This window comes from Vicugna pacos, chromosome 16 (assembly GCF_048564905.1).
Source record: "Vicugna pacos chromosome 16, VicPac4, whole genome shotgun sequence".
Classification (NCBI taxonomy): domain Eukaryota; kingdom Metazoa; phylum Chordata; class Mammalia; order Artiodactyla; family Camelidae; genus Vicugna; species Vicugna pacos.
The window spans coordinates 7,745,964-7,768,792 of record NC_133002.1 but is presented as its reverse complement, the minus strand read 5'-3'; the positions used below and the strand labels follow the sequence as shown (position 1 = coordinate 7,768,792).

At 55.6% G+C, this 22,829-nt stretch overlaps 1 protein-coding gene across 3 annotated transcripts; it reads right to left on the bottom strand.

Annotated features, from left to right (window-relative positions):
* Positions 1-341: 341 nt before the first annotated feature.
* P2RX1 (purinergic receptor P2X 1) lies at positions 342-17,672 on the bottom strand. 3 transcript variants are annotated; one of them, XR_012060214.1, is made up of 13 exons: positions 17,275-17,652; positions 8,932-9,079; positions 8,555-8,626; positions 8,142-8,211; positions 7,703-7,799; positions 7,308-7,388; positions 6,901-7,042; positions 5,054-5,181; positions 4,512-4,602; positions 4,029-4,094; positions 3,630-3,731; positions 3,334-3,513; positions 342-742 (listed from the first exon to the last, which is right to left on the bottom strand). XR_012060214.1 is itself a non-coding variant. In XM_006218848.4 (12 exons), the coding sequence occupies exons 1-12, from the start codon at positions 17,409-17,411 to the stop codon at positions 3,448-3,450; spliced, it is 1,200 nt and encodes a 399-aa protein (XP_006218910.1). In that variant the 5' UTR covers positions 17,412-17,672; the 3' UTR covers positions 764-3,447. The 3 variants fall into 3 exon arrangements, 1 of the variants encoding a protein (XP_006218910.1); XR_012060215.1 differs by having other exon boundaries at positions 342-738; XM_006218848.4 differs by lacking the exon at positions 342-742 and having other exon boundaries at positions 764-3,513; positions 17,275-17,672.
* Positions 17,673-22,829: the final 5,157 nt, after the last annotated feature.

Here is a 22,829-nt window from a genome sequence, read left to right as displayed (position 1 = left end):
GTATCCTGAGAATAGATCTAATCAGACCCTCCATGACCTGAGTCCTTACTACTTGCCTGACTCCTTTCAGGGCTTGGTTCAGTGCCCCTTCTGCCAGAAACCTTTCTGTATGATCATCTCACTGCCTAGTGTGGGTTAGCAACACATGACCCTTGTGACATCAATCAACTAAATCTTGTACTCTGTCAGCCTTTGCCACAATTCTATGATGTGTACATTGCCCAAGCCCCTTCATGAATATGCGTGTACCCTTACCTTAAAACCTCTCCAATTTTGCTGTTCAGGGAGATACTGCTTTAGGAAAGATCCTCAGTATTCTCCTTATATACTGCAAGTAATAAGTCCCTCCTCCTACTCTTTGACTTGGTTGTGTCTTTTGGCTCGACACCCACCAAGAAGTGAATCCAGGGAGAGGGTATATCTCAAGACTTAGCATGTACAAGGCCCTGGGTTCAATCTCCAGTACCTCCTCTAAGAATAAATAAACATAATAACCTCCCCCTCCAAAAAAAAGAAGAAGAAGAAGTAGAAGACATGAACCCAGTTTTTGGGTAACAGTACATCAGCTTTGTTCCACAAAGACCTCCCAGGTGGCTCTTTCCACTCACTGCTCCAGTAACCTCTGGATTTGACTCTTGTCCTCAGGGCTCAGGATGTGACTAGAGCTCCAGCCATCACATATGCATTCCAGGCAGTGGGATGGAGACAAAGCTGAACAGGGCAAAGGATCTGTACCAGCTGTCTTTTAAGGAAAGTTCCCAGAAGGTGTCACATGATACTTCCACGTACATCTTATTAGCCATAACTTAGTCACATGACCAGCTATAAGAGGAGGCTGGGAAATGCAGCTTCCATTCTAGGCAGCCACATACCCAGCCAAGAACCAAAGATCATATCACTGTAGAGAGAATAGCTATCCAGGGATAGCTAGCTGACTCCACCATTAAAAGAGAGGATAGATGGCAGGGCAGAGCACTATTCTGTGCCAGGCTCCAAGGTAGGCACTTTACATATCTTATCTTACCCCAACCTGAGTAGAGGCTATTATTATCCCTGACTCTCAGAGGAGGCTTAGAGAGTTAAGCAACTTGCCCAAGGACACATAGTGACTCATGGCAGAGCTGCAATCGAAAATTCTTTTCCCTACACACCAGCCTGGCTGGGAAATCAGGAGAGGGTGGGTCTAGGCGCCGCTGGAAGGAAATCTTCCAACAAAGGAGGGTTCGGTCAACACTGTCAGAGGCTGACAGGCCAAGCAGGATACGGGCTAAAGTGTCTGCTTGGATTTGGCAACCAGGCGCTGCTGGTAACCTTGGCAAGGGCATCTGGAAGTATGGTTAGGGGCTGGAGGCCAACTGTAGAGGGTGGGTTGCAGCGGGAAGACTGGTCTTTCTGGAATGGTGGCAGTGAAGGGAGAGTGGGCAGAGCTGCAGGGGAACGTGGGCTAGGAGGAGGCAGAAGAAGGGAGCAGATGCCAGAATGGGAGAGAGGAGAGGCGGCCTCTGCTGGGAGGTCTCTGGGCCGGGTAAGGGTTGGATGCCAAGGAGGAATCCTCTGCTCCTTCTGGAAGGAAGGGGACGGGAGGTGCAAAAGCAGGTAGGTGTGGAGAAGAAAGGAAGGAAAGAAGAGGCAGTTCTTGTCTTGTAAAATCTGCAGGATGGTTCTTGGCTGGGGAAGAGGCGAGAAGGACAGGGCCTGAGGGAGAGGGGAAGGGCTATCTTGTGCCATCCAGTATGGTAGCCACTAGCCACACATGGTGATTGAAATTAATTAGAAGTGAATAAAATTAAGAATTCAGTTCCTCAGTTGTCTGAGCCACATTCTAAATACCTAATGGCCCCATGTGAATACTACATTGAGCAGCACACACAGAGAACGTTCCGTCATTGCTGTTGGACAACACTGGTCTAGACGAAGCCTGGTGATGGGGGTGCCCAAAACCCCTTCCAGGCTGTAAGTCCAGACTGCAGGTCATGCCCACAACAGGGTGCCTGGAGAATCGTTCCACACAGTCTCCATTCAAGACCCTCCCCTTTGGGATTCCGTCAGATCACTCTCCTGGGACAGACAGCCCCTTCCTTATCCCTGCTGTCATGAGGCCGGTCCTGGGATCTCTGCTTGTCCCAGTGCCTGGCTTTTCAAAGCCATAGGAGCGGTGTGTGGAGGATTGGGAAGAGCTCCAACGTTCGGGCTGTGCCAGGACAGCGGCCCATGGCTAGAGATGAGCTGACCCCCTGCCACAATCCCTTTGCTGGGCTCAGGGCATAAGTGTAGGCTAACCACCTCCCATGGAGAGATCCAGAAGGACCTGGAAGATGGCTCAGTTTGGCCCCGCATTTCACAGATGGGAATGCTGAATTTCAGAGAGGGCTGGGAAGAAAGGGCAGAAGGCAGAGATTTGAACTTATTCATCTTCTTTTTATTATACGCCACCCCTTGATTTCCCAGACCTTGTGTTCAGACAGAGCCGGGCAGGCCTTGGGAACTGGCACTGGGTCACAGGAAGGGAGCCCCAGATTCAGCTAAGGCTCCCACCCTGACCGGAGGTAACTGAGTCAGAACTCATCACTAGAAGGGACTGTCCTGGCCTGACACACTCGGGGAGAAGCACATCCCCATGGGGGTGATGTGGCGTGGACCTTGAGTCTGTGTCTGGGGGTGTGGGTGTGCTCAGATGGTTGTGTTTGCAGGACCCAAGCTGTTCAAACACACAGTGGATGGGAGGGGATGTGTGTATGCAGGTGCCTGTGCACATGAGGGGCATGAGTGAGACACCATGTGGCTTGTGAGCACACAGGTGACGCAGGCCCCAGCTAAGTCTGATACCTGATCAGGAGCAGTTCTAAAATTTAAGTCCTGAAAATGACCTGAAGGATTTGTTATCCTTGCCGACCATGTGACCAGCCCTGGAGATTCTGGTTCGGGAGGTCTGGGGTGGACCCTCTGTTGATAAGCTCCCCAGGGCACTCTGGGGCCAGTAAGAAACAGGTTTCAAGCAGAGCTGTCCAAAAGAACTTTCTGCAATGCTGGGAATGTTCTGTGTGGTTCAGTAGGGCAACCACTAGCCACATTTGTGTATTTAGCAGTTGTAATGTGGCTAGTGTGAGGAACAAAAGTGTTTATTTTATTCAGTCTTAATTAATTTGAACTTAAATCATCACCCATGGCTAGTGGCTGCCGTACGGGAGAGCACAGATCTGGAGACATGAGGCAGTGGAGAGGCTGAGGCCGGGGTGAGGCCCCCTTGGGTGGGTGCAGAGTTGGAACCAGAGCCCAGAATTGTGCAGGTCTCTCCCAGTGTCCACCCTGGGCTTCCGGCAACCTGGTGTCTACCTGGCGGAGAGGGTGGGTGAGCTCCTGGGGAGAGCCTGCTGCCCTGGCTGGGACCCCACCAGGGCCCCTGCCTGACACCACAGGCCGCGTTCAGTCAGGAGTCGGGGGCGAAGGTCAGGACGTTTTCATGTTCTCCTGCAGGACCAGGGTGGAGCTGGTGGCCGCAGGGTCACGCGCACCCTGTGTATGAGTTGGGTGGGTGAAAGTCAGCCCCGGGAAGCAGCAGGCTCCCCAGCGCAGGCTCGCAGGCCTGGCGCCTCTGAAGGGCGGACTCGGGCTGGGGGTAGTTCTCTTACCACGCCTGGCCCCCCATCCTCTGCGTACTTGAACTTCTTCTGCTTGTAGTAGTGCCTCTTGGGCAGGATGTGGAGCAGCAGCAGGTCACAGAGAACCGTGGCCTGAGGGGAGGCAGGTGGTGGACAGAGCACAGGAAAGGGAGGACAGGACCTTCCACCTCCCTCCTCGGTCCCTGCTGATGGCGGGGGCCCAGTGGGGTCCTGTCCCCCCTTCAGGGCCTGGCCCCATCCCACTCGGTCCCGCCCGACTCTGTTTTCCTCAGGCCCTGACTGCGGGTCTAGGGAGGTGGGGTGGGCTCAGTAGTAGTGGACCAGCTTTGGGGGCAGAAGACCTGTCGCCGAGGTGTGGAAGGGGAGGCACTGATCCCAGCGCAGTGACCCCCGGACCTTGGCACTTACCACTCCGAAGATGCCAATCCCGGAGCCGATGGTGGTCATTGTGGGGATGATGTCAAACTTCCCAGCCTGTTGTCAAGGCCCAGGGGAAAGAAGGGTTAATAGCCACAAAGGTTGAGTGGGAAAGGCCTTCCTTAGGAGCCCTAAGGCCAGGCCTGGGCAAGGGACTTCCCCACCCTGCACTGTCAGCTGGCCCCATGACCCACTTCCCAGGCCCTGGCTCTGCACAAAAACCCAGTGTCTGGTCAGAACCCCTGGGGCTTGACCTTGGCCCTGACTCCCTGGACACAGGGAGGTAGCAGAGGAGCTGTGGTAGTAGGCTTCAGGAAAACCGTGCCATCAGCAGCACCCAGGTCCCTCAGTTATCAGGTAGAGAGGTGCTGAATAAGGCACATCCAAGTTCACGTCACCAACAACCATAGACACCCAACAGGCACCCGCAGGGACTGACCATGTCTCTGGCTGCCCCTCACACCCAACACTCACCTTGCCATCCACAAGGATGTCAAAGCGAATCCCAAACACCTTGAAGAGGTGCCGGTGGTTGGTCCCGTTCTCTGCGAAGTGCCTAGCAAACCTTGGGGAAGGGGGAAGGTTTCAGCAGAGGGTGATGGAGAACTGTCTTGGGTTCAGAGTCCCCAGAGAATCTGGGATGCAGGAGCCCTTAGAGGTCCACGAGGACAGCCCTTGCCCCGCAACATTATATAGAAGGGGGCTCGCAGGCAGGATCCCAGGCCTCATTCCTGGAATGCCGTATTCAACCATCACCCGAACCCCTGATGTTGGCGATTTCTCCAGCTGATCCTGGCCAGGTGGGCCTCAAAGGGACCGAGAGCCAGAGGCAAGGCTCAGGCCTCTAAGCCCGTCTTCCCTGCTGGCTCCCTGCTTGGCCAGTTGCAGAAGGATGAGAGTTTCCCAGGCTCCTCTGTTCCCCTCCCTGGGCCACTTGCTTGGCCTCTGGGGGTCCTGGGAGTAGAAAAGCCTATGAGATCCCAGGAAGGGTGCACTGGTGAGGGCCTGGTAGGCACCTGAAGTTGAAGCCTCGAGACAGGTTTTTCTCCTCATACAGCCCATGGAACTCGTAGATGGGTTTGCAGTGTCGTACGTGCCAGTCCAGGTCACAGTTCCAGTCGATGGTGATGCCCACCACCCCTCCCTGCCAGGGACACAGGTGGTTAAGATCCAGGGTATAAGATCAAGAACTCCTGACTTACGGCTGGTGCTAGCAGTCTCTTAAAGAGGGAACATTTTTGTTTGTTTGAGAAGAGACACTGAGAAGCTGCCTCAGGGTTGCGGTCCAGTCACTCTGGTCCCACCTCCCACCCGTCATACTCCAGCTTTCTGATGGTTTCTAGAATACACCAGATTCTTCCTACCTCAGGGCCTTTGCACATGCCAAGTCCCCCCAGTTCCCCACAGGCTGGCTCTTTCTTGTGCTTTGATCACTTACCGGAGAGGCCTTCCCTGACCACCACCCCTGGTCTAAAATATGTCCCTGTGATTCCCTCTGTGTTCACTTCTAGAGCATGTGTCACTTTATAATCATATATTTATTTTGTGTGATTATTAACCCATCTGTAAATCTGTAAACTCTTTAAGACTGTAAACTCCAGGAGGGTATGGCTGTCTGTCTTGTTTGTCACTGAGTCACAGCATGGAGGCCAAGTAAATAGCTGTTGAATTAAGGAGTGAGCCTGTATTGACATGAGCTGGGCAGAGCGAACTTGAGAAAGTGAAGCTCCTCTGGGCGAGGCAAGGATCAGGGACAGGTAGCGGGGTGAGCAAGAGGAGAACTGGGTGGCAGTCAAAGTAGCCGTGGAGTTGGGCAGCTGGGGTGGGGGCAGAGGCAGGGCTAGATGCATGTAGATGATGGTGGTGGGTGAGAAGTTCCTAGCTGGGGTGGCAGGGGGATATTTAGGAGAAGGGAAAACTAACATTCAGCTTTCTGGTCCTGTGTGTTGCTACAGTGCAAACCCCTTCCGGGGATCAGCAAACCGAGGCCGGAGGGCTGAATTTGCTTACCTATTGTCTGTGGCTGCTTTTGCTCTATAGCAGCTGACCTGAGTAGCTGGACCAGAGACCATGTGGCCCGTGGCCCATACTTATTCTCTGGCCCTTTAAAGAAAAAGTTTGCTGACCCCGGCAACAAACTCTAGATAAAGTCATGGTGAGTGAACTGTTTCAGTGTGTGACGTCACAGAAAGGGGCTGATTTCCATCCCCGAGTCTCTCAAGAGCTGGACAATAAGGACCACTCGGAGATATGGACTGAGGGTGCCTGGGGCCAGGCCACACTGAGGTGCTGTGCCATCCATGAAGTCACTCGATCCTCAGGACAACCTCGATAGACTTGTACTATTATTGCCCACACTTTACAGGTGCAAACGCTCAGACACACTGGAGGTAAGAAAATTGTCTGAGGTTGCATGGCTCATTATGGGGAGAGCCAGGATCTGAACCCAGTCACACAGTCTTGTGCTCCTTAGCAGGTACTGCTTCTCCTCGAACCCCACGTGACTCTAGAATTCCCGGGAACCCTGAGCAGGGCACAGGAGTTCTGAGGGCCATAGTCTATGGGATTTAAGCTGCTTTTATCTAATATTTAAAAAACATTGGGACCTCAGAAGGCATCTATGTGATGACATCTGCCCATGGCCATTCATTCTGGGCACCTCCTCTGTGCCAGGCCCATGCCAGGCCCAGCTGAGGACACGGGCCTGAACCTCAGGGGCCCTCTGTGTTAGGGGATGGATCTGTGTATATGCTCAGCCCACACTAGGGACTTGTTGAGGGAGTAGTGGTTAACTGGGCCTGAAAAGCCTTTTATGGCCTGATGATCTGGGGGCGCAGCCCTCCCTGCCCACCTGGTACCATACCGTCTCAGCCAAGGTGCTAAAATTCTGGCCCGATTCTTGCACCACGTAGCCGAGCTTGAAGACAGGGCACAGCGGGTGCAAGGTCTTGTGATAGAGGCAGTTCTTCATGTAGGTGTTATTCACCTCCTCCACCAGGTTACACCTGTGGGGACCAGGGCCTTGGTGGCAACCATCTGCCAGCCGGGAGGGCAATCCACCACGCCCTGAAACTCTGGGGACCCCTCCCAGGCCCCGGAAATGCCCCTTCCACAGCCCTTGGAGACTGAAGGGAGCCCACCCCAGGGGCCCGGCCCGAGCTTCTGCCTCCAGAATGAGATCAGCCTGAGTGCGGGGTGACAGGTGACGTGGAGACCAGCTGGAGCAGCCTCCGGGAGCCGCCTGCATGTCTACCTGCTTTTCCCACGAACCTGGTGACCTTGAAGCGTGGAAAGCTGATGCTGTTCTTGATGAAGAGAGTGAAGTTCTCGGCCTCTCGGAGAAGGGCAGGGCTGGAGGAGACCGCAGTCATTCACCACCCCCTCCCCAGGAGTCCCTTGTGTGCCCACCGGAGCTTGGCTTGGTGGTGTGAGGGCATATGGGATCCTCCTGTGGCCCTGGATGGTTGGAGGGGTGGGTGTGCTGTGATGGTGGACTCTCAGGCCCCTTGACCATGGGCCAGGGGATCTTCGGCCTGGGCCGCACAGATTGGGTGAGGGTGGGGTTGGAAGAAGTGGGGACAGATCCTTTCCAGAGCCCAGGTCAGATGCTCCTCTATCTGGGCTGAGGACCCTGCCCCCAGCTCCCTGGAAGGACAGGGCATTACCGTGGGATGTCGTCGTCTACCTCCACTGGGCACCAGCCAAAGATCTCACACGTCTTCACAGTATCATTGAAGGCTACACATTTGCCTGTGCGGATGCCTGGAGCGAGGGTGGAACCCCTGGGTGCCCACACAAGCTGGAGGTGCAGAGGAGGCCCCCCCCGGACCCCACTCCTAGGAGCTCCCAGTGATGGGGCACCCAAGAGCAGAAGCCTGAGGACAGAAATGAGGCTGGGTCTGGGACAGGGGAGGCCAAAGTCAGGGCAGCCGGGGAGAGAGCAGGAAGGACTTCCTGGTGGAGGAAGCCTGGACCTCACAGGACTCCACCATTTATTCACTATGAAAATACTTATTCCCAGGGAGCAGAGTCAGTGAAGGACTCTTTCAGAGACTTTTTCAAGAGCAGGGGCTGTGAAGGGCAACAGGAGGAGGCCAACCTTACCTTGGGCCTTCCTTTCTGCCTTTCCCGGGGGGCAGCTTCTATTATCCGTGCATATACCCCCTTCCGGGTGCTGGAGGAGGGGAGAGCTACTGGCCCCAGGCCCCTTGGGTAGGGTCCTGAGAAGATTCCCCTCCCACCCCCAGGGCCCTAAGGAGGGTGTGTGGCAGAGTCTCGGACCCCTTTGGGGTGACCTTTGCTCACAGCCTCCTTCCCCTGTTCGGCACACAGCTGCGAGGGAAGCCTCAGCCCTGTCGATGACAGTGGGCTGTTACTGTGTGAATCCATGCCTGAAATTCCACCATGGCAGCCCCGCAGGAAGCCTATCCAACTTCCCCTCCCACCCAAAGGGACCTCCTCTTCCATGTTATTTTTCCCCGTGGGTCCAAGAAGGGAGGATGGGCAACAGTTCTCACCTCTGCACAGTGACCTTGAACCTGGTGGGGGGTCGCGACAAAATTGGTCATGACCACAAAGGAGCTATCCCCCTGGAAATGAGAAGCAGGAGAGGCGAGGGCAGGGCTCTGAGCTGGCAGAAGGGGCCCGAGAAGCCAAGCACGGCCCCAGCAAGCTCTCAGAACCCCCAGGACACCCGGCAGCCTCCACTCCCTCTGACGTCAGAGTGTGGTGATATTATGAAGCTGCTTCTGCCCCTCATTCACAGTTAGGGAAACTGAGGCCCAGAGAGAGAGGGAAGAGCTAGACTGGTCCCACAGGGAGGTGGGATAGAGCCTAACCCAGCTCAGAGCCAGCAGGCCCTGTGAGTGGAAGGTGCACGCCCACAGCAACTCACCTGCGCTGGGAAGACGTAGTCGGCCACGTCCCACACCTGCGGGCCCAGGCTTGGGAGCCTTGTCACAGCCAGGCCCTTGAGTTTCACAGACACGCTGCTGATGAGGCCGCTCGAGGTCTGGTAGCCCTTCTCGCAGACAAAGACCCATCTGCAGGGGGGTTGGGGGGGGCAGAGGGGCCAGAGCTGGGTGGGGACATTCAAGGACAGCACGTGGCTATGTGGCCACTGCCCTTTCTGGCACCAACTGGACATATCAAGTGCTTTCCCCCCAGATGCACCTCGGAACCACTCTCTGCTTCTACAGCTACATCTTGGCCTGGAGGCAGGAGATCCTCACCTGCATCCCGCTGCGGGCCTGGGCCTGAAGTTCCACCATTCATTCACTATGAAAACACTTATTCCCAGGGAGCAGAGTCAATGAAGGACTCTTTCAGAGACTTTTCCAAGAGCAGGATTTGTCAGAGGCCAAGCTTCTTGGACCCCAACCTTCATTCCTCTCTCTTTCCCTCTCTGAGTTCCTCCCACTGAGAAACAGCAGAACGTGATGGCTGAGAGCCTGGCCTTTCGGGTCCTAAAGCCTGGGTTTGAATCTCACAGGCTGTGTGATTTGGAGTAAGCTACTCAATCCCTCTCTGTTTCAGTTTCCTTGTAAAATATAAACAGTAATTGTACTTGTGTTGAGTTAACGTCTATAAAAGCACTTAGAATGGAAGCTGGCATGGGGTAAGCACTGAGCAGACACTAGCTATTACCATTACAGCCATGCTGGGAGCTCCTGAGGAGGGGGACTGACTGGAAGGGAAACTAGAGAGGCAGGTGGTCCTTTGAAGGGCTCAGAGCATCTGGCCCCAGTTGAGGCCCTTATGGGAGTGGCTCAGGCTGGAGGCCTCCCAGCTTCCTTGGGAAATTCTGGCCTTCCCCTCCCAGCATCAAGAACCCATGTCCTCCTGGGTTCTCACTTTCAGTCTGGGAAATTCAGTGGGGCAACTTCCTTCCCAGCCCCAAAGTGGGGGCACAGGACCAAGGCTTGCCAATCAACGTTCCATCACTCTAGCAACAGTGATGGGTCTAAGGATAAGCACACAACCCTGGGGAGTCTCAGCAATGAGGCCAGGATTTTTCTGGAAATTACTGGGAAGGAGACATCCTCTCTGCTAGGTGGCTAAGCAGGATGGCTACAGGACCAAAACTATCGCTAGTCATCTGTGTTACCTCATGGAGAGAGCAAGCCTGAGAATGAAGCCAACTTAGAGAAAAGCCAGGCCAGGAGATGGAGAGGGACAGACACCTGACAATGTTGTTTGAGCACCTGGATCCAGCCATACCTGAAGCATGTTGGAAAATCTACTTCTGGACTTTTTAGTTACATGAGCTAATAAATTTTTTTCATTTATTTAAGCCAGTTTGAGCTTGGTTTCTGTTGCTTACAACTGAGAGTCCTGAATAACACTTCTCTCCAGGGTGTTGTCCCCTTCCTTCAGAAAAGAATCTCCATGGCAATTCATTGTAACCGTGTGCATGTGTGCATGTGTGCATGTGTGCATGAGTGCGTGTGTGTGTGTCTACATGTCTGTCTATGGTCCCCATCAGATTGTGTAGCTGTGTATCTTCAGGGAACATCTGAGCACACTTGCGGCTGTGTCTGACTGTGAGGAGGTGTATTTATGTCCCCATCACCCTCACCTTACCTTTAGCCCACCTGTCCAAAGCAGGGCTTCTCTTCTGTTCCCCAAAGCTCAGGCCCAGTAACAGAATTCTCCAGGCCTCTTAGTCAGAGTCAATACTAGCTCTCTGGGGACTGTCTCCCTGCTCCAGGCCGTAGGAAGGCGACCACCAATGTCCTCCTGTCCCCTCCTGTAGTTCACTCCTCTCCTCCAAGCCCCTCTGCCACCACCACCCTCAATCCTGGTGCTGGAGCCCAGACAACTTCTCCTAGCCTAAGGATGGTCACTGCTGCCCCCTGCAGGTCTCAAATGGCAACCGGTGGGGCACAACAAAGGCTCCCAGTCCTCCGTGTGCTGAGCCAGCCTCCTTGACTCCAGCCCCATCAAGGGGAAGGGTCATTGCCCATTCCCCTACTCTCCTTAATTTCCTTCCTCCACTCCAGGAAGGCCTTTGGCTCTGTGCCCAGGTCTGAAGTTGCTGTTATGGGGAGGAGGATCCCAGGGACCTGGTCCCTGCTCTGAACCCCTTGCAGGAGAGGTTATTAGCCACCCTCTTGGCAGCCCTCATCCCTGATCTCCCAGTGGCATTTCTCTGCCCAAAACCAACTCCTCACAGTATAGATGGAAAACGGAGGCCTGGGAGAGTGTTCCTCCCAAGTCAGAGGCAGACCCCAGGCTGGAGGCTCCCAGCGCAGGACTCTGCCCTCCTCCACTGAGCAACCTGGTATCAGCGTGTCTGGCAGGAGCCACACTGAGACTGCGTGCTGGGGCAGATGCAGCCATTCCGGGCTGTGTCTGCGCCCAGGGGCTGTCAGTCCTGGGGGCTAAATCTGACATCAGTGACCCCAGTTCTGACAATAACAGAATGATCATGGCTCTAGGCCTGCTCTTCCAAAGCTGTGCTCATCCTGACCTGGTCTTGTGGTCACCACCTGGGAAGGCCACCAAGGGGGACTGATGCCAAAGACACTGGCATCTTCAGAAGCTCTCTGCCTTCCAGAAATTCTCTAACCCATTTTTTTCTCCTCATTTTCAGCAACACACTATCCTGGTCTCTCTTCTTCAGTGGCCCCTTAGAGAAGAGGCCACATGGTGGAGTGGCTCAGAATGTGGCCTCTGAAATCAGAGGCCGAGGTTCATGTACCAGCACCACCACTCATCAGCTGTGTGGCTTCAGGCTGAAGACTAAACCTCTCTGAGCCCTGGATGTCTCAGCAAAATGGAGGTGAAGGCAACTACCTCAAAGACGCTGCTCATTTAACAAGTACAAACAAGGCCCTACCATTCACTGAGCCTTGGACCAGGCCCCGGGAAGAAAAAGAGCCTAGGTGATTGTCTGGGGGAGGTTCCCATGAGTTCTCATTAAGGAAATTAGCACCATGCTTGGCAGGCGGCAGGCCGTAATAAATAATCCTATTTATTTACGGTCTCTAGTCTTCCTTCACTAATTCCCCCTTAAATGTCGGTCTGTCCCCATCCTCCCAGCTTCCACTCTCAGCCCAAGCAGAACACCGGAACCACGTGAGCTGTCACAGACACATCGTGTCCCCGGATTTCTATCTCCACATCTGTACTTTCCTCTCAGATCCAGTTCCACACATTCAGTCACTCAACAAATATTTCCTTTTCAGGCCCCTATTATGTGCCAAGGACTGTTCTAGGTGTGAAAAATACAGAAAAGAACAAAACAATCCAAACTGCTGCACTCAAAGAACTTACATAAATGTTGACACTTCCAACTGTTTGATGACACACACTCATACCCCTTGCCCTGCATCCCTGCCCAGACATCTCACAGGTACCTTTAATCTCACTTGACCCTTTGGAAAACAGTCTGGAAGTTCCTCAAAAAGGCAAACATGGAATAACCATTTGACCCAGCTATTCCACTCCTAGGAACTGAATACCTAGGAGAACTGAAAACCTGCCCACCCAGAAACTTCCACACAAATGTTCGCAACAACATTATTCACAAGTAACAAGTGGGAACAACCCAAATGTCCAGCTAAATGTGGAAATTCCATACAATGGAATATTACTCAGCCACAAAAAGGACTGAAGTACTGATACATGTTACAACCAACACAGGTGAACCCTGCAAACATGATACTAAGTGAAAGAAGCCAGACACAAAGCCCACATCTTGCGTGACTTTATCTGCATGAAATATCCAGAAAAGGCCAAGCAGGGTGTCAGGAGGTGGAATGGGGTGTGACTGCTAAGGGGCATGAAGTTCTTTTTGGAGCAGAGCAAATGCTCTGGGATTAGATAACAGTGAGGGTTGCACAACTTTATGATTATACTGAAAACCACCAACTTGTATATTTTTAAAAGATGAATGTTTTGACAACTGAATTCCATCTCAAAACAGAAATTCAACAAGACTAAAGTGAATACCTCATCTTCCCACAGAACTTGCTTGTGGTGCCATAGCTACCCCATCCGGCAGGCACACAGCCTGGGCTCGAATCCTACACCCTCCCTCTCCATCACACCCATCCTTCCAGTCCCCACGTGGCTTTTATCAAAGGATCCAGAAGGCTTCTTGCTGGGAGGCTGAGATGCAAGACAAGCTGGGGCAGATGCCAGGGCAGCTCTGGCATGAGGCTGGAAGGACAGGTCGTGTGGCTGGTGACACAGGGTGCAGCCTTGGGCCACAGGCAGGAGTTGACGAGCACATGCTATCCGATAGAGGATCCTTTGGGAGGGGCAAGACCAGACTCCAGGCCCTGGAGGGCCTGAGTTCAAACCTGGGTCCCCCTACTCCGGAGGCTCAGGGGTTAATCAACAGGCAATCTGCAGACAAGTCAGGTTGATGATTTACATCTTTAAATGTTTTGAATGCTAACCTCTAAAAACCAAGAGATGGTCCTTTCACCCACAAATTCCAATTTCCCACTGCTCTTGAGAAATCAGGAACTCGAGCCATGCTGGGCACATGTCCCTGCAGCGATGGTGGGCAGAAGCCGAGCAGTGGCCACCCCAGTGCCAGGGTGATGACCTGTCTTCCAAGCTCACTCCTGCTGCCTTGGCCTCACCTCCTCCTCTCATCACCGCTGCCTCTTCACAGCTGTCCTGCCTCTGGCCTCCACGCCCACCCCAGCACCTGCCTGCCCCAAGCCTTCCTCTGTTAGACACCCTTCCGTGGCTCCCCACCACCTGCAGGAGAAAGCCCGTGTTCCTCAGCCAAACAGTGAGAGGCTTGAACCGGTGGCCCTTGAACCCGATGCTCACTCTTCCATCTCCTCTCCCTTGGTTCCTTTCGTGCTCCCCCACCTAGTCCTAGTGACTCTTTTGCTGTTCCTTCCCTGCCCCAGGACCTTGGATCACATTCTGCTTTCCAGCAGGAGCGCCTGGACCAAGGTGGGCATCCAACCAAGCTCCACCAATCAGGGCATTCCCTTTCCTTGGCCACAACCGTTGGTTCTGGGATGGGCACATGACCCAACCCCAGCCAGTAAGAGGTGGACCTGGGTCTTTTAGCTCTGAAAGAGACACTTGTGCCCCAGAGGTGGCTAAGCCGGTGGGATGTCTGCTGCTGGTTCTGCCACTCTGGGAACAGAGGGCCTGCCTCAGAATGAGGCCTCCACAGAGGAAAGCAGAGCCAAGAAGAGGAGAAGACTGTGGCTGGCTTCCTGGGAGAACCCAGTGGGACCAACCTGAATTCCTCATCTGTCCATAGAACTCGCTCCTCCTGCACCCTCATCACAGAGGATCCAGCCAGGCTTGGAGCCCGCACTGATTTTTCAGTTACACAAATCTATCAATACCCCCACTCTTCCTTTTAAACCCATTTTGATTGGGTTTCTGTCACTAGGAATCAAGAAGTTCCAGCTAATTCATCCTCAGCATCTCCCTCTCCCACCACCCACCCTGCACCTGACTTCTGTCCCATGGAACCCAACACAGCACTAGGCACAGAGAAGATCCTGTGGAAGTGTCCCCGATGCGTTTCTCCCAGCTGTAATTTGTATCTCTCCTTAGTGCTGACTGGTGTGCTCCAGGATCAGAGGCATGTGATTGCAAGTGCTCTGTGTAGGGGCACACAAGAGGCCTGAGGGAAAGCTAACAGCAGGCCTACCTGGACTATACCCTCCATGCCTTTGCTCAAACCTGGTTCTACCATTGTGTCACCTCCTCCAGGAAGCCTTCCCAGGCTCCACTCCCCAAGCAACATTCACAAATCCCCTTAGAACCCTCTTGTGTGCACAGCCAGACCTCTCTCCTCCCCTGACCAGAGCCCCCCTGGGCAGGGACATGTCCCAGCATATCCTTTGTATAGGCTGCTAGGTCATGGATGACAGCCCACTGCTTGCACACTTCCAGTTATGGAGAGCTCATTACCTCCCATGAGACAGCTCTAACTGCAAACTAACCATCTTAATTTGAGCCAAAAATAGTGACATCTTAGCTCAGTCCACCAGGGCCTCAGGCCCACTTGCTCCCTCCACTGGCCCTCAACTTCTCAGAAGTTTGACCAATAGAGAACACAGCCTCAATTTCCCTCCTTGGAATTTGGGTTCTCAGCATCTCAGCCTCTCTGGCTGTCTCAGTAACTCTCCATCTCTAAATCTCAGGGCCTCTCTCTTCATCTGAGTGTTGTGCTCCAATGTCTGTCCCTCTGTCCAGTTCTGTCTCTGCATCTGCCCGTCCCCAGTCTGGACCGCCCCCCCAGTCTCTAGGGTTGGGGTGTTTGGCTCTTCTGTGCTCCACTCTGTCCCCCTGCAATGCCCACAGGACCAGAGGGTCAGACTTAGGAAGGGAGCATAATTAGAGAAAGGCCATCTCTCCTCAGGAAAGAGCAAATTGTTGAGCCTGAGGGCAATATCTTTAGACGGCGTCCCCCCACCCCTGCTCCGTGGAACAGTTGGGAAACTGAAGCCTCAGATTGTTAAGACCAAGGCCAGGCTGGGTTTGGTCTGCAGCTGTGGGCGCCTCGCTGAGTGGTCAGTGCAGCAGTGGGCAGTGGCCAGACGAGGGCGCCAGAGACAGCAGGAGTCGCAGCCCCAGCTGGAGCCTGGGATTGAGGACTCAGTTAGGGGATGCTGCCAAGGACCCTGCCTTCCTCCCTCTGTTCTGTGACTTGGGCAGGTCAGGCTGAAGATGTTCCCTTTCCAGGACATCAAGGCCGACTTTGGAGCTCATACCTGGATTCAAATCCTGGTTCAGGCTCTCTCTAGCTGTGAGACCCAGGTTAAGTCCCTCAGTGTCTGAGTCTCGCTGATGCTGAGGAAGCCATCCACCTGGAAACTGAACGCACTATCTCGGGAGGGAGGAAGGGAAAGAGGGAGGCAGTGAGGTCCGGGTCACTGGAGTGCGTGTTCAGGACTGGATGGCGGCTTGCGGCATACGTTGCAGCTTGGGGTGGGGTGTGAGGACTGACCCTTTCCCTCTGATAGTCTGTGACCAGCACGCAAGAGGGCCCTGGCACTGCTCCCAGTGCTGACCCCAAAGCAGAAATAGGGAACTGCAGGGGCTGCAGCGAGGACAGCCTCTTGGGGTGAGGGACGGGCTGGGGTGGGCGGGCAACCTCTCTCATCGCTGGGGGGTCAGGAGTGCAGCAAATGGTGGCCTCACCTCAGTGCCCCATTAGAAAGGTTCCTGGAGCCCTTGTGAGGTGGGAAAGGAGAAGGCAGGGCTGAGGCCGGGGGTCAGGAGGCCCCAGCTCTAACTGGGACTTGCTGCTGACTTGCTATGTGACCTGGAAACCCCACTGTTCCCCTGTGGGTCTCAGTTTCCCTTACAAGCTCACATGACATTGCAGCTAAATTGGTTTGTGAACAGGAGGGAGCAGAGGCCAAAATGTGTCTGAGGGCTGGGTCCCAGCCCTGGGTCCACCTGACAGCCCTGAGGCCTCAGGGGCCAACGGGGCAGAGGCCCTGGGGGAACCAGGACTAGGTGGTCACTGTTTGGCCTCCTGGTCAGCCTACCCTGGTTTGGTCTCACCGCAAAAATGGCAACGTGGAGACCAGAGGGGCCGGGACTGAACCCCCGCAGTGGCCCTGGGGCCTCCAGGACCTCTCTGTGGAGTCACTGCGGGTGGACACCATGCCCCCCATACAGGGCACCCAGCCACCTCAGCCACTGGAAGAGGTCCCAGACAGGAGCTGTCATCCCTGGGACCAGAACCGACCTCCAACCTCTGAACTGCCACCATTAAGTCACCAGCTGTTCCGAATTTGAAGGTTCCTCTGCTCAGGGTCTTGAATGGCCCAGGAGGCCTCTAATTTAGGTGAGGCCGGTGGGAGCAGGCCTGCCTCGCTCTGGCCTGTAAAGTGGGGTGCGGCCTCCGTCTCTTAGCAGCGGCGTGGCTTGGCTGGGAGGTCAGAGGTAGGCGGGCTCTGGCCGGCGCTCACTGGGGCCCTGGACTCCGACGCCTCCTGCCACTTAAGGGGACCATTAGCAATGAGTCAGTTCCTCAGAGCCCAGCGGCTTCGCCTCCTGTTCACTGGAGGATCCAGGGCAGGCCAACCCTGGTCTCCGTGCCCCCATCTCGGCTATGGAAACTCGCAGGCTTCCATTCCTTCTGAATAGCACCAGAACGGTTGTCAGGAGGGATGACAGCCGAGGGAGAGAAAGAGGGGCTCCTTGGGGTCATGGGAAGCATCCCAGAGCCTGGAGGACAGGCCCGGGCTGGGGGCCGGGGCAGGCGGGCGGCAGGGAGGGGGTCCGGACTCACCCGACGACGTAGACCAGAACCACGAGCTGGATCAGGCGGAAGATGACCCCCACCTTCTTGTTGCGCACCAGCACCATTCGGGAGGTGTCGTACTCGAAGAAGAAGGCGGCCAGCTTGTCCTGAAGCCGCCGCGCCATGGTGGCCGGGCTGGGGGCTGAGAACCCAGCCCCCCGCTCAGCCTCCGCTCTGGGGTGAGCCAGGCGTCTACACCCACGTCTATGGCAAAGCTTCTAGGGGTTTCCTAGCCCCTTCGGAAGAGCAGGGCAGGGCAGGGCAGTTGGGGCCAGAGGTCAGGAGTCAGAGGTCAGCTGGCAGCACTTGGGTTGAGAGGAAGAGTCCTCGGGCGGTCAGAGCAGCTCTAGGCGCCTGTCAGGCAATGGACTGTGGGCCAGCTGCGCCTGTGGACAAATAAATTCCCCAAGATGGATGGGGGCGGGGCCAGGGGGGCCACCCAGGCCCAGCCCCACTGCCCCTCCTGGCTCTGCCCGGGCCCTGCTGGGCCTCCGGAAACGGGAGCTGTTGGCAGGAAACCATGGGCCACCCAACACAAGCCAAAGATAAAGCTGTCAGTCCCCCACAAACCTGGTAGAACAGAGCTGGGGGCCCAGGCCAGGGCGTGGGTGGAGTGGCCACAGGCTGGAGCCTTCCCCAAAACAGGGACCCATCCCCTATCCAAACATCCTCCCCACCCTACCTTGGCCCACAGGTGGAAAGCTCAGGCCCCGGGGGTCTGCAGCCAGGAGGGCAGAGAAGCAGGAGGGCTGCTCCCGGTCCAGCTGCCTGACACTTCCTGAACCCGTGGCAGGACCCCCACCCTGACCTTATAGGCCATCTTCCATCCACCTGTCCCTCTGGGTCCCAGCCTGGCCTGTCCCCAGTCAACCTCAGTGTCGGGCTGGCATCTCCATTCTCCCACCTCTCTGGTCCTAACCCCACCTCTACCTTCCCTGAAACCAGCACGAGGGGCAGGGATCCCAACAAGACAAGGGCCACATCTGTTACACATCAGCGCTGGGCTCCTGGAGACCAGCAGGGAGAGCATGGCATCACACTGCCTGGGTGAATGGCTCTTGCTGCCTGTGGGGGCCTGGGTATGTTGCCTCACTCCCTGAATCTGCTTCCTCATCTGTGAAATGGTGGCGATAATGGAAGTTTCCTCAAATTGAGGCACTGTTGCACTTGGGGTACAGCTCCTCTGCAGCCCGTGCCCTCAGCCCCAACCAGGCCCTGAGGCAGGGCTGGGCCGGGGCAGTTTCTGTGTTAGCTCTCTGAGCACCGGAGCTGGAGGCCTCCCCCAACCTCCCCCTCATTTTGCAGATGAAGAAATTGGAGCTCAGAGAGGAGAAATGAATTGCCCAAGCTCACTGTGTGGTACAGGAGGCCCTAGTATGAAGCAGGAAGGCCTCCCTGGCCCTCTTTCAACCGAGGCTGGGTGTCCTTGGGGCTCCCTTCACACCCCCTGTCCAAGCTGCCTCATCTTGAAGGCTGATAGGAGGCTTCTTTCTGGCAGGCCTTTAGCTGGGAAATCGCTCTGGGCAGGGAGCCAGGCCCCGGGGCTGGGAATCCCAGCCTCCTGTCTGAGCAGAGCCACTCGCTGGACAGAAGGGGGCTTCCACAGAGGGCAGGCCAATGGCCCCTTCCTGCTCCTCAGGCCAATCCCTGCAGAGTTCCCAGCAATCTCAGGCTCAGCTGTCTGTCCGATGATGCTACCTTCAAGAGGGGCTGGTGAGAATCACGTCCTGAGCTTTTCCAAGAAAAATCCAGAGATGCTGGGAGCCAAAGCTGTGGTGGCCACATCCGCTTGGCCTGACCTTGACCCCAGACAAAAGATCCTGTCCCCTTCCCAGCTGACCTCATGGCCCTTGGAATAGCAGACCCGGGACAGGAACTTCTTGCCATGGGAGTGGGGTGGATGCTGACACTGTCAGAGCATCTCTGTGTCCCCATCCACCATCCTTCTCAAGACACGCACACCACACTCGGAGGGTGGCAGGGACTAAATGAGCGGATGAAGGGGAAGGAAGAAGGGAGGAAGGAGGGAGAGGGGTGAGGAGGAAGGGAGGGAGAAGGGGGGTGTGGGGAAGTCAAGGAGTCATTCTCCAATCTGTATCTGTCCCTTTCACATCATCATCATGTCCTCCACCCCCTCCTCTCTCCCTCCTCTCTCCCTCCTCCTCTTCCTTCTCCAGGGAGCCAGGATTGCTGATGAACAGATGGACCAATGGACAGACAGACTTGCTTGGAGCACACACAGGTGCTCCTGTCATAGCCTCGGTTCTGACCCTGAAAACAGGATGCCCCAGAGGACAGTCTTTTTCGGGGTTGTTATCATAACCGAAAAGTGCCCAAAAGAAAGAGAAATAAAAGCAATCACATTTTTTTCTCCAAATTCCTTTCCTTGAGAATATCTCTGCCAGAGTAAGGCAGGAAGCTCCCCCCATTTTCATTGGTTCTAAAATACATGGACTGTGCTTTCCCTCCTTTGGCCCTGACTTCAGCATCCCCAGGGACAGACTTCTGTGTTTGTTCTAGGCATGTTGGGGAGTGAGGGAAACTTGGAATTCTGCAGGTTTTTCTTTAGAGCAGCTACATGATACAGGTCCGAGGATTCCCATTTCGCAGGTAAGGGACACTGAGGCTCTGAAAGGTGAGTGCCCTGCCCAAGTCACGTAACAAGTAGCTCCCATGTTTGCTGGTGGCTGGGAAGGAGGCTCCCCAAAGTCTGAGATCTTGGCCCAGAGCCCACCCCAAGACTCCAGTTCTTAAAACCCGCCAGACCTGCCTTATAAGCCCAAAGGCCGGATGGCCGGCTCGGGTACTGAGCCAGGCCTTGTAGGGAGACAAGGCAGTGCTGCCAAGCACTCGGCCCCAGGATGGCCTCCCCTGCCTGGCTAAATTTAGTGGCTCTGTGAGCATGGAGGGTGACCGTGCCTGTCCTGGAGGCCAGCCTGGGCCCTCAAGGGGGTCGGCATAGGCTCCAGTGGGTCTCCTTGGCCACTCAGGGTCCCAAGGTTGCAGGGGCCATGTCTCTGCCCATGGCGGGGTTCAGTCCAACCTCCCCACACCATGTGGGCCAGACTTGGTGTCCCAGGGACTCACCCAATGCCACACAGCCTCTCAGGCTGGCTGGAACAGGGCTAGGCTGGCCCAACTGGACTGTCTTGGGGAGGTTGAGAGAGAGCAGGTATCCGTGGGGAGGCCACAGGAGGGGCTCTCAAGCCAGCTTCTCCCACTGCCTGGACCTGGCATGGCTCTGGATTCCTTCACCCAACTACAGACCATGACCCGGCTGGAGTCCCCCTGCCCGAGTGTCTGAGGCATCACACACCCCTGGTTCCCCTCCATCCTTTTGGGCCTTTTCCCCTTGGTCCTCAGCCTCTTCCTGCCCCGCTTCCTGCTGGTGCTGCAACTGCTACACCCACAGCAGCCGCGGGCCCGCCACCTCTGGCTCCTACCTCTTTTCTCTTTTCTTCTAAATCAAACTGCACTAAGGTATAATTTACATGCAATAAAATGTACCCATTTTAGGCATACAGTTTGATGAGTTTTGACAAATGCATGCAACTACCCTCCCCCACCCAATCCATCACCCTAGAATGTTCCCTCCCAGCCCTTCTGCTGTCAATCTTTTCCAACCCCCAGCCCTGGCAATCACGGATCTGCTCTGTTGCTACAGAACTTAATGGAGGTAGAATAGCTCAGTAGGGGCTCTTTTCGATTCTGGCTTCCTTTACGCAGCACCAGGGGTTTAAGCGTCGTGCATTCTGTGGCACATATGAGGATGCTCCTTTTTATTGCTGAGGAATGTTCTGCTGTACGGACATACCACGGTTTGTTTATCCTTCCCCTGCTGATGGGCACTTGGGTTGTTTTCGGTTTGGGGCTATAATGACTAAAGCTGCTATGGACACTCGGGTTCAGGTCTTCATGTGGACGTAAGTCATTTTCTATTTTCGCCCTTCCATTTCTCCCAACGCGGCCCCAAGGAGGGGTCACTCTCACCCCTGTGAGGGATGCAGTGTGTGGCGGGGATAAGAGCACAAATCCAGGCCTCTGGAAGGGGCAGGGGGAGGCTACACTGTCATCCCCGAGCCAGTGATAAGTGTGCCGGGGCTTTCCCCGGAATTCCCTCCTGGGCCAGCGGCCGTGAGGTAGGAAACCTCTGTTTACCTTGGCCGCCCCATCCTGGCCTGTCGGGCTCCGTGCTGCGAGCAGGACAAGGCCGGGCTTGGGCAGGCCTGGGTGGGGGTGGAGGCAAAGCAGGCCTGGCCACAAGCCCCAGAGGCTGCCGGGGGCGCTGGAGCCCGCCTGCCCCCGCGGGAACCCCCCAGGCCCATCTCAGCGCCTCACGCTGCCTGTCCGTCAGGATGAGGGCAACCTAGATGCTCAGGCTCTCGGAGGGCCTCTGGCTCTTCATCAGTAAAGCAGAGCCCTACCCTCTGCCTGGTCCATCTCACAGAGCTGGTTGAGGACCCTGGCACGAGGTGTGGGAAAAGGCTTTGTGACCTGAGAAATGGTGTAGGTGGATCTTGTACTGGGGGAATCCGTCTGCCCATCCCTGGCTCCCACTGCAAGCTGTGGGTCAAATCCTCTCTCCCAAATAAAACCTGGGAGCTCCTAAGAGCAGGTCCTGTCTCCTCCAGTCATGGCTGGCTTCCTAGACAGTCCATCTACGCATTGCCCTGGGCCCTGTGCTCAGAAGGGCTCCACACTTGGTTTATTACTCGGCTGCCACCATTAAGAAATGCTTAATTTTTGAACGAGAAGCTCCACATTTTCATTCTGCACTGAACCCCTCAAATATATAGGTGGTCCTGCCTCTGGCCGCACGGGCAGGGCCCGCATCCCCTTCCCAGGGCAGCTGTGTAGAAGAGATACAGAACTTCTGTAAGTCTCCCTTCAGAAGAGGAAACGAAGGAGGTAGGGGGACCAGGCTCTTCCCTTCCCAGAGCCCCCACTCCCGGAGGGCAGGGCCACGTGGGCAAGTCAGGAGTTAATGTCAAGCAGCCTCACGAGGCCCCAAGGCCCCAGGACAGTGTGAGTTGAGGGAAGCCTCAGGGAGGTGCATTCCAGCTGGGCCCCAAAGGATGGAGGACGAGGTGGAAGGTATCCTGGGATCCAAGGAGGAGAGGAAAACAGAGCAAGAGGAAAACCTTGGAGAGGTGCGGTACCCATGAAACAGCCAGGGTTGGGGCCCCTGCAGGTTCCAGGGGCACCTAGTCACAGACCCCTCCCAGCCTCTGTTTTCCTGGAATCATTATGTGTGTAAAGGGCTTTGACCACGTGAACAAACTGCCAAGTGCTGTGCACGCGAGAAGGCAGTCCCGCCTCTGCTACCGGGGTGTGGCTCCGGATGTCAGTGCCTCCCTGGGGCCTGGTCAGAGGACAGGACCCCCAGCTGGCTGGCGGCGTGGGAGCCCCAGAGCTTTGCTCACAGCTCCTGCAGTGGCGGGGGTGGGGTGGGGGTTGCACAGGTGGTGGGAGCACCCAGGTAGACATGAGGTGGTGGGGCAGAAGGGAACAGCTCTCCAGGAAACAGACTCTGATGGCCCTCA

Bases quoted from the DNA above. Each gene is read 5' to 3' on its own strand.
- P2RX1 (XM_006218848.4), bottom strand. From the start codon at position 17,411: ATGGCGCGGCGGCTTCAGGACAAGCTGGCCGCCTTCTTCTTCGAGTAC. The intron at 8,627-8,931 runs GTGAGTTGCTGT...TCTCATTTCCAG, and splicing joins ACTACGTCTTCCCAGCGCAG to GGGGATAGCTCCTTTGTGGT. The intron at 3,514-3,629 runs GTAAGAGAACTA...ACTCATACACAG, and splicing joins AGGATGGGGGGCCAGGCGTG to GGTGCGCGTGACCCTGCGGC.